At 34.3% G+C, this 10,736-nt stretch overlaps 1 protein-coding gene across 1 annotated transcript in view; it reads right to left on the bottom strand.

Annotated features, from left to right (window-relative positions):
• The window catches only part of LOC108691831, a 140,827-nt gene that overhangs the window by 21,977 nt on the left and 108,114 nt on the right, over positions 1–10,736 (bottom strand). Inside the window, exon 4 of the mRNA XM_018199755.1 lies at positions 1,881–2,081. Coding sequence (XP_018055244.1) covers positions 1,881–2,081 — 201 coding nt within the window. The remainder of the gene's footprint in view (positions 1–1,880; positions 2,082–10,736) is intronic.

Genomic DNA, 10,736 nt, shown 5'->3' with positions numbered 1-10,736 from the left:
TATATATATATATTTAATTTTCAAAACATCGGAAAGATAGTATATAACTTAAAAAAAATGAAGAGTTTGAGTGTGCATCGTATGATTAGTCGGATGTTGTATTCGGCCACATACATATATCACAATACCATTAAGTTGTTAGCTATGTACACATGAACGTTAATAATGCTTCACTATTTTACTAATGAGAATATTTTATTTTGAATTGGCTAATTAGTGATGTATTCTATCGAAATTTCTCTTTCATTTTTAATTGTAAAGAACACAATTTTACTTCTGACTTTGTATGAGTTTTTGCTGTTACGTAAATTTTTTTTTTCTTTTCGTTATGAGATCATGTAAGTAATTTTTAATATGTACTTCTGTTAGTTCGAGCATACAATAATAAAATATTAAAAAATTAAATATTTTGCTTGTAATAGCTATATTGTCTTTCTTTTGAAAAAAGAAAATCTAAAAGAATAAGTAAATATAAAACGTAGCTTTTTTCCTCTTAAATGCGGAGGCAGCATATACATACTTATACAGGTTCTTAAATCGAACATCTTGAATTTCACTTATTTTTAATGATATAAAAAAATATTTCAAATGAAAATGGAACAACTTCGAGGAGGACGTATTTTGGTAGCATTGTTTTTATTCTAGGAGGAGGCGTCAAAAAGATATGAAGGTCACTTCTATTTTTTTAAATGGAATTATTTAATCTTTTTTGGATAATATAATTTTTCTAATTCCGCATGTAAAAGTATTAAGTATTAAAAAACCAATAATTTACGAGATATTTTATATTTTATTATGGCATATTGACACAAAATGTGTCAAAATGTGTTAAATAACTTATTTTACTAATTATATATTAAAAAAAAATAAATAAAAAACTTATTACTAATAAATTATTAATTTTTTTAATAATCATATCTTAATATTTTTATTAACAGAATAATGAAATACATCAATTGCTGGAAAGAAAACACATAGTTGCTTATTTTAAAAATTATTCATTTTGCATACATATTTTTTTAAGTAACTATGTATTTTCTTTTCATCAATTGATTCATCTCATTCTGTTCTGTATAAAAATATTAAGGTACGATTATCGAAAAATTAATAGTGTACGAGTTTTTTAACATTTTAATATATGTCGCAATAAAGTATATCTCGTAAACTATGATTTTTTGATATCTCTATCTTAATACTTTTATATGCAAAATGATTAGAGAAATCATATAATCTAAAAAAAGTTATATAATTCTATAAAAGTTATATAATTCTATTTAAAAAAATGGAGATGATTTTCTTTTTGGCGTCTCTATCTAGAAAAAAAAACAACGTAATCAAAATATATCCTCCTCGAAACCATTTCACTTTCATTTGAAACATTTTTTTATATTATCAAAAACAAGCGAAATGAATTGAATACTCAAAATGTTCGATTTAAATGGACCACTCTATATATGCTCGGTCCTTTATATAGACAGATCTTTATTATGGATAGATAGGTAGATCAGAAAATAATTTGTTGGACCATCAAAATAATTATGTAGTATGATGAGCAAAGCAGCAAAAAGTTTTGACATTTTAATAACTAATTTGAGCGTCTTACATAATTATCTTAATAGCCCAATAAAATTTAGAATTCAGATTTGCATCTAACTAAACTTTTAGACATTTTAAACAAAACTGTTCTTTTCGTGTAACCTAATAACGCTTTGCAAAGCAGAATTTTAATGATACTTTCGAAATACAAAACAGAAAACTGTTTGTTCATAATTTAATATAGTAGTAATTAAATGAATCGTAAAAACAAATAATATTAGATGAGTTCTCAAAATTTCTCAGTTTGGAGTGGTTTGAAGGATCAATTATGGCAAGACACTAACCCTCCGATAGCTTGTCGAATCTCCTTTTGATCGGTACCGGCGATCGTATTTCGTCTCTTCCCTCTCGGTCTACGTGGTCGTGATCTCCTCTTCACCGCCATTTCCTGAGTCTCTGGCCCTGACAGCAAGGACCTTCTCCTCATCGACATTCTTTCGAAACCTCGTCCACTTACATCCACCGCTACGATTTCCGCTGGGAATCTATGATGAAAGCGTACATTTTATCACAATAGAAAGTATTACAATAGAGAGTTTGTCATTGATATAAAATTGAAACTGGAGAACATATTAAGTCACGTAACAGGAAACCGTGTGACAGACTTTTGACTTATACATGCTCATATAAATTATACGTATAAGTTATACGTATATAAATTATATTTGTTATAAATTGCATACATATATAAACTGTTAGTTTATAAAAATGATATATTTTATATTTAAACTACAGATTACATTAATTTGACTGTAAACTTTTCATAAATTACTCTATAAATTAGCAATTTTCATTAGAAATTCAATCTTCTTTGCTAATCTTTGCTAATTTTTTTCTCTAATGTTAAATCAATAATATTTGTATTATATTAATGTATTATATTAATAAAAAGATATTGATGATGATATGATGATGATAATTTCTTTAAGATACAATTAATAAAAATGTCTAATATTGTATTAAATATCATTAATCTTCCTAAATATTGGATATTTTTAATAAAAAATTCGTGCTTTTTTTTAGTTAAAAGTTATATATAGAATATACTTGTTGTTGTTATAATATTGTTACACCCGTGTCGAGCTGATCCGTAGATCGTCACTCGTGAAGTTCTGAAAGTCGCATTGCCCAACGACACGTGGCTCTGCTATTTAACAAGACACATTTGGACGTGAACGTCTCTCGAGCCGATTATTCTGCTCTTTACGTGTGTGTGTGTGTGTGTGTGTGTGTGTGTGTGTGTGTGTGTGCGTGCGCGCGTGCGTGTGCGTGCGTGCGTGTGTGTGTGCGCGCGCGTGTGTGTGCGTGTGTGCGCGCGCGCGTGTGTATGTGTGTGTGTGTGTGTGTGTGTGTGTGTGTGTGTGTGTGTGTGTGTTCTGGGTCCATTCGTAATAAACTCTTCTTGTTCTTTTTAAAATATGTTGTCCATGTTGTTCATTTCTGCGGGCCGGGAGTATGTTCGCGAGAACGTCTCCGCGAGCTGGACGTTCGGACGTAACATGTGGCTCGTCTGAGATCGTGTAATGATTTGTTTGCCAATCATTACGAGGAAAAGAATTCTAATGAAGAGTTCGCAGAAAACGACAGCTCAGCGAGAATTGGAGTAAACGACGGAAGCGACAGTTCAGCGAGCCGCTTCAGAGGAAGCTTTTTTCGTCACATGCTTCAAGCTGTACTATGAGAGGTACAACAGTTGTGTGAGGAAACGTACGAACAAGAGTCGAATTTTCGGAGACGTTGCGACAGCGGGACGCAGAGGTTGCAGCAACGAGGAGAAATTTGCAATGACATTGCGTCAAAGGGATACCGAGATTGCGCAGCTACAAGAAAAACTGCGAAAGATTTCTGCAAACTAAGTCTCTCTAATAATGTTTCTAATAATAATCCACTCTCCCGCGTCGATGGTCATTCCGTTGTTGCCGCGAGTGACATTGTGCATGCCAATCCTGTCGCGAGTGTCGTCAATTTTCCTAATTCCGTCGCGAGCATTGTCAATCACGCGAATCCTATTGCCAGCACTGCCAACTTTATCGAATGTAAATGTCGGTTGCACAAATATAGTGAATTATTGTGTATTGTCCGTGCATTCGGGATCGTTTCGATCCGTCTGCACTACTTCGCGGGGAAACTGAAACCAGACACTTACGATGGAGGTGCACCCTTACGTGAGTTTTTCGCGCAATTCAATCTCATCGCCCGCGCGAACCATTGGGAAGAGGAAACAAAGATCGCTGTCTTAGTTTCGTATTTGCGAGGCAAAACACGTGCAGTATTGGAAAGCATGCAAAATTTAGAGAACTTACAATTCGAAGAGTTAAAGTCGAAATTGGAGATGTGTTTCGGAGAGACGCATTACGAAACGTTATTATTAATTCATTATTATTCGCAATTTACTAATAGAAAACAGAAATTCAGAGAAAATATCGCTTCTTTGGGTTCTGACATAGAAAGATTATCACAATTAGCTTATCCAGAGTGTCCCGATTTGGCATACGATAAAATCGCATGCGCGCAATTTGTTTCCGCTCTTTTCGATGAATTCGTAAAAAGGGTTTTCCAAATGGAGAGGATAAAATAATCATAAGGAGAGCAATCGAAAGAGGGAAAGCAATAAAATTGATTCAAGAAAATAATTTTCAACATAAAAAAGAAAATAATTTAAATTTCGAAAAAAAACAAGGAAATGATTTTATTAAAAAAGAGAAGAGTCAAACTGAAGAGAAAAATGGGAGAAAGAAAGGAATAAAACTAATGGAAATAAATTAAAAGATTTCTTAAGAATAAAAATTTGTAAGTAAGGAATAGAAGTAATAAAGAAATTTAATAAAGAAAATAGAAATAATAAAGAATGTTGGGAATGTGGAAAGGAAAGGCATTTCTGAATGTCTTGGCAAAGCGGGAAACAAGGAATAGTCGACTTTCCTGGCTCGACTAAAATAAAAGAATTTCCGAAAAATATTTATCATTTGAATGGCTTATGCTTTGGTGACACTGAAGATAAGCCATGTATTTGCTATGTTAATTGTTGTGCTAATTTACATTCTTTCGGGTATTCTTATTCTACTAGAAATAAACAAGGATTTAATAATCGATGTATTAATCTTTATACTGTTGTATTAACCAATATTCTTTCAGGAAAAATAAAATAACATAAAAGATTTTTGTTATGAAGGAAAAGTTAATGATCACCTTGTCTTCTTAGAATTGATACAGACTCCGATATTTCAATTATAAATAGTAATTTTATTGAATCGAAAATTATAACTGGCAACTGTAATGTTAAATATCCCACGGGGGAACAAGTTACTACACTAATTAGATACAAGATCATAGTAAATGTTCGACTTGCAAAATACTGTGTTGAGATACCAATGTTAATAGCCGAAGTAAATGATAATTGTATTTTGGATGTCGATTTTCTGAAATTACTTAATTTACAAAATATTTTTGATTGCATTTTTCTTGGATCAGTTTCTGATATTGACTGATTTTGAATGCTCGCGAAAGTATTGCGGTTGCTAGAGTTCCGTCGAATTTGACATTTTTTGAGGAGAGGTCGCGCTGTTTGGGGAACTTCGAAAAAGAGAACTTTGCCAGTTTTCTAAACGAATTTTATGATGTATTCTCTCATGATGTTATTGCGAGGAATTGTAAATTTGGAGAACATGTTATTAATGTGAAAGATTCTTCTCCCATCAAGCAAATACCTCGTCATATCCCTTTGCAAATAAGAAAATAGATGGATAAAATTATTGTGGGAATGGAAATACAAGGGATAATTGAGGAATCCACCAGTCCATGGACCTCGCTAGTGATATTAAAAGTTAAAAAGAAGGACAGTACAATAAGACTGTGTAGATTATCGCAAAATTAACTATTACGATAAAAGACTCTTATCCCTTAACAAGGATAGATGATATATTTGACCAACTATCAAGTAACAATTGATTTTCTATCTTGGATTTAAAAAGTGGTAGATTAAAATTCGTTCAGAGGATAAAGAGAAGACTTTTTCGATTGATAACAAATTGTGGCAGTTTAAAGTCATGCCCTTCAGTCTTTGTAATGCCCCCGGTACATTTTAACATACAATGGAGCAGATTTTAAAAAGTTATCTTTTCAAAATTTGCGTAGTTTATCTCGATGATATGATTATTTTTGGTAAAAGTTTTGAAGAAATATTGTCAAATCTAGAAAAGATTTTCCATCATTTGAAGAAAGCAAACTTGAAAATTAATCCACAAAAATGTGTTTTCTTTAATAAAAAAATTAAATATTTAGGTTACATCATATCAGCGGAGAGCATTGCTACAGATCCAGAGAAAATAAGTGTTGTGAGGGACTGGCCAATCCTGAAAATAAAAAATATTTAAGGAGTTTCCTTGGATACTATCGCAAATTCGTAAAAGGATTTTCTTTGTTGGCCAAACCGCACAGAAAATTAAACTAAGTTCGTTTGGGAAAAGAAACACCAAAGTTCTTTTAATGATTTAAAATGAGCTTTAACTTCTTCGCCGATATTAGCATTTCCGGAGACGGAAAAGGAATTTATTCTAGATACAAACGCGTCAAATGAGGGAATTGGCGCAGTCCTATCACAGAAGGACGGTATAAAAAGAGTAATTGCATATTTTAGTCAAATATTGAGTAAAACTGAAAGAAATTATTGCGTTATACGCCGTGAACTTTTAGCCATAGTATGATCAGTGAAATCTTTCCATCATTATTTATATGGATGTAAGTTTCTAATTCGGACGAATCACATTTCGCTTAAATGGCTGCTATCGTTTAAAAACCTCGAGGGACAATTGGCACGTTGAATAGAAAAACTATAACAATACGATTTCGAGGTTGATTAACTTAAAGGTCTTTCTCTTAAAAACGCGGACGGATTGTCGAGGCAGTGGTGCGCGAGTGATCAATGCTATTGTGCTGACATGGAACTAAAAGCTATTGTGCTAACATGGAACTAAAAGAAATCGCAAAACAGGAAAGTTATATTAGAAGAATTTTTGCAGAAAACAGCTGCGAAAATTAGCATAAGAAACAAATGGAAGATCCCTGCATTTGCTTATTTTTATCAAAAAAAGAAGCGAGCGTGGGACATCTTCATAGCAAGAAGTGGCGGCGAGTGATGTTTCTATCAAAGTGTATTGGTTCTATTGGGATATTCTCGAAATTAAAGACGGTGTATTCTACAAGAAATGGAAAGTCCCTAATCTGAAGAAAACGATCTTCCAATTAATTGTGCCCAGAAAACTTATAACAAAATTTTGGAAGAGCTACATAATTCTCCTGCAGGTGGGCACTTTGGCATCAATAAAACACTTGACAAAGTACGGGGGCGATTTTAATAAGTAACAGGATGTGGAAGAATGGTACAAAACGTGCAAAATCTGTTTAGCTAAAAAAGATCCTCCCGTAAGAGGGATAAAGGAAAATTTCTTTTATAGATATATAATGTAGGAGCCTCATTCGAAAGAATTCAATTGGACGTTCTCAGCTCTCCTCTACCAATAACTTCTGCTGGAAATAAGTATTTGCTCATCACTGTCGACTGTTTTACTAAGTAAGTAGAAGTTTTTCCACTAAAGAATGTCAGATCTAAAATTATAACAGAAACCTTTCTAAATCAAATTATTTCCAGGCACGGAGTACCTCTAGAAGTCTATACTGATCATGGGAGGAACTTCGAATCAAATATTTTTCACGAACTGTCACGCTTACTAGAGATGAAGAAAACGAGGACAGCCGCTTTACATTCACAGTCGGACGGACAGATAGAACGTCAGCATCGAACCATCTAGAACTATTTAGCAAAATTTATCTCCGAAAATCAAAAAAACTGGGATCAGTGGATTCCATTATATCTGCTGGCGTACATATCGTCCAAACATGAACTACTGGAATGACTCCAGCGGAGATTTATTTTGCTCAAGATTTCCGTCTATCGACTGATTTGTTACGCGGTAATCTACCAAAAACTGAGGAGGTTGGTTCTCCGGAAGATTATTTAAGAAAAATGAAAAGGAAGATGGAAGAAATTGATAAAGGAATAAGGAAACAAATAGATATCAAATCTTAACGAACAAAAATCTGGTACGATTAAAGTCAGACAGATTTATTTTGAAAAGGGACAGAAAGTGTGGTTATATAATCCCCGAAGAAAGAAGGGGAGAACTCCCAAGTTGCAAAGCAATTGGGAAGAATCATATCTTGTAGTTAAGGAACTTAGCGATATTGTATACTATATTTGCAAATCGAACAAGCATAAAAATAAAATTGTACATTCGGTTAGGCTGACGCCTTATTTAGAAAGACGTTTAGCAGAAACGAGTTGAAAAGATTAACTAATTGGAGTCCTATCATGAAAAGGATTGTAATTTTATGGTGTAAGCTGCGCGAATTATTTTTCTTTCTTTCTAGTTGCAGGGTTCACGTTAGCATATAACGCGCAACACATAACGCGGTTTCGGACGGAGAAGAAGCTCTCTAGGAGCTACGGTGGAAACGTTTTGACACCTCACAGCCAGTCCAGTGGGCTCATTTTCCACGAAATCGGAAGTTATCAACGGACGCGTTTCAACCGTCGGCCCTACTTTTTTTTGAAGAAGATCGTGGTTTTTGAATCGTTTTTGAGCCGTAGTTTTTCCGTGGGATGGAGGGCGAACGCCGAGGCGGGGATTGGGGGCAGAGGTACTGCGGTATGTTATTTTTTTGCCCCTCCTCCCTTTCTGAAAAGAGAAGAATCAAGAGCGCAAAGCCTCAAGAGAAGAGGCAAGAGGATCCTAGCGTTCCCTTCATGAAGACGGGAGGGATGCCCGAGCGGGTTTCGTCCTACGGGGGAGAAGCTATCCTCCGAGGAGAAACTGAAGAGAGATCTTGCTCGGAAAGGAAGAAAGTCTCAAGGATAAACCTCGAGAGGAGAATCGGACCTCAAGGAGACTAAAGCTCAAGAAAACTGTTGCAGCAGCACAATAAGAAGCAGGAAATTGATCATAAGGGAGCTCCGAATTCCTTGGAGAGATCAACGTTCTTGGAAAGATCATAATAATTGTTGGAATGACAATTTAAGAGAAGAGGATGTGTTATGCCCGTGCCGCGCCAGAGTTCACCGCTCGCAAAGTTTCGAAAATCGCATTGCCTAGCAACAAGCCGTTCTATTATTAAACAAGATCAGCGGATTTGGATGTGAGCCGTCGCTGCACTCGAACGAGTCTCGATCCGCTGATTCTATCGTTGTTCGTGTGCTTTGAGCTTACATGTGATTGTGTTCTGTATCTATTTCTAAATACTTTTTTCTTCTTTCTATTGAGTGAAAGTTCGTGGTGATTTTTTAGTAAAATTAAAGTTTTTCTTAGAGTATTGAAATCAATTTATTTAAACCAAATATGCTCCATTATTTTCTAATATTTTGCCATTTTTGGGGCAGAGCCATAATTTCCATCGTGATAGAACTTCTGTGGTTTCTGATCAAAAAACTGCTTCAAGTGATTTTCACAGGCCTCTTTTGAAGCTAGCTTTACATCATTAAGAGAGTTCTGCAGAAACCTAAACAAATGATAGTCTGAGGGTGCTATGTCAGGATTATACGGTGGATGCATTAAAACTTCTCAGCCAAGCTCTCGCAATTTTTGCCGAGTCATCAAAGATGTGTGTGGTCGAGCGTTGTCGTGATGGAAGACGACACCTTTCCTATTGATTAATTCTGACCGCTTCCTCTCAATTGCTTGTTGTAATCTCACAGTAGAGTTCGGAATTAATTGTTTGATTAGACGATAACAGCTCATAGCGAACGATTCCCTTCCAGTCTCACCAAATATACAACATCACCTTCCTCGTCAATCCAGGTTTTGCGATTGCTTGCGCCTTCTCTCCTTTCTTTATCCACGATCTTTTTCTAGTTGGATTGTCGTAGGTGATCCATTTTTCATCACCAATTATCATTCTCTTCAGAAATGGCTCAATTTCATTCCGTTTCAGTAGCGTATCACAAATGTTAATTCGGTCCATCATATTCCTAACACTCAACTCATGAGGAACCCAAACATCGAGCTTCTCTTTGTGTAAATGATTTAAAACTGTTTTGTGGTCGATGCCTAGTTCCCTGGCAATCTCCTCAGTGCTCACATGCTTATCACACTTTTACCATGATTTCATCGGACTTTTCAATGATTGGTCGACCGGAGCGAGATTCATCTTTCACATCGAAATTTCCAGCACGAAAATGAGCGAACATTTCCGTGCTGCTGATTTTGATAGAGTATCTTCACCATAAATAGCGCAAATTTTTTCACAAGTATGTGCAGTATTCTTGCTTTTATCGTAGTGATACTGCAAAATGTAGCGAATTTTTTCCTTATTTATTTCCATTTTCAAAATAAAATAATTTCTGATCCACTTCACCGATTTCAATCTTTTTCGGCTCAAAGGTTAAAATGTCACTTTTTAAACGCACGTCTAGTGTTGCCGATGCGATTAGTAGTTGCCGACTGCTGAGCATTTAATGCCATCTAGCAGGAAAAATGCCACGAACTTTTTCCCACACCCAATATTATATCCATGTTGTTCATTTCTGCGGGAATGCGTGAACATATTCGCGAGCCGGACACCCAGACCATTCATTAATAATACCATTCAATAGAGCAAAGTTTTAGCTTTAAAAATAAAATTTTTTTAGTTAAAAATAAAAGTTTTTTAAATTGCGATGATTTTTAATGAAATTATGAACAATCAAAGTCAAAATGTTCTTTTTATTTAATTCGCGATAACTCAGTAACAAAAAAATTTGAAGAACATTTTTAAAAAACGATTGTAGGAAAAATTTTAAACTTTTACTTAGATAGAAAGCCGAAAACTTTCGCGAATTTTTTCTTAGCAAATGACAAATCCAAAGTTAAAAGAAAATTTTCCATCTTTTTCATCTTGTAGTTTTCTATAATTATGTTATATTATACTATGTAAAAATTACCAAACTCACAGAAACTCAAAAAACATAATAACCTTTCGAAAGTAGAACTTCAAAATCTTTTTTTAAATTTAATTTCCGTTTGTTTTTTATGAAGATATTTTATGAAAAAATAAAATTTTGTGCTAAAAAAACGGCACGAATTTCTAGGATCAACCCAATATAAAGGATT

Source organism: Atta colombica, unplaced genomic scaffold (assembly GCF_001594045.1).
Source record: "Atta colombica isolate Treedump-2 unplaced genomic scaffold, Acol1.0 scaffold52, whole genome shotgun sequence".
Classification (NCBI taxonomy): Eukaryota; Metazoa; Arthropoda; class Insecta; order Hymenoptera; family Formicidae; genus Atta; species Atta colombica.
This window is presented reverse-complemented; position numbering and strand designations above follow the sequence as displayed.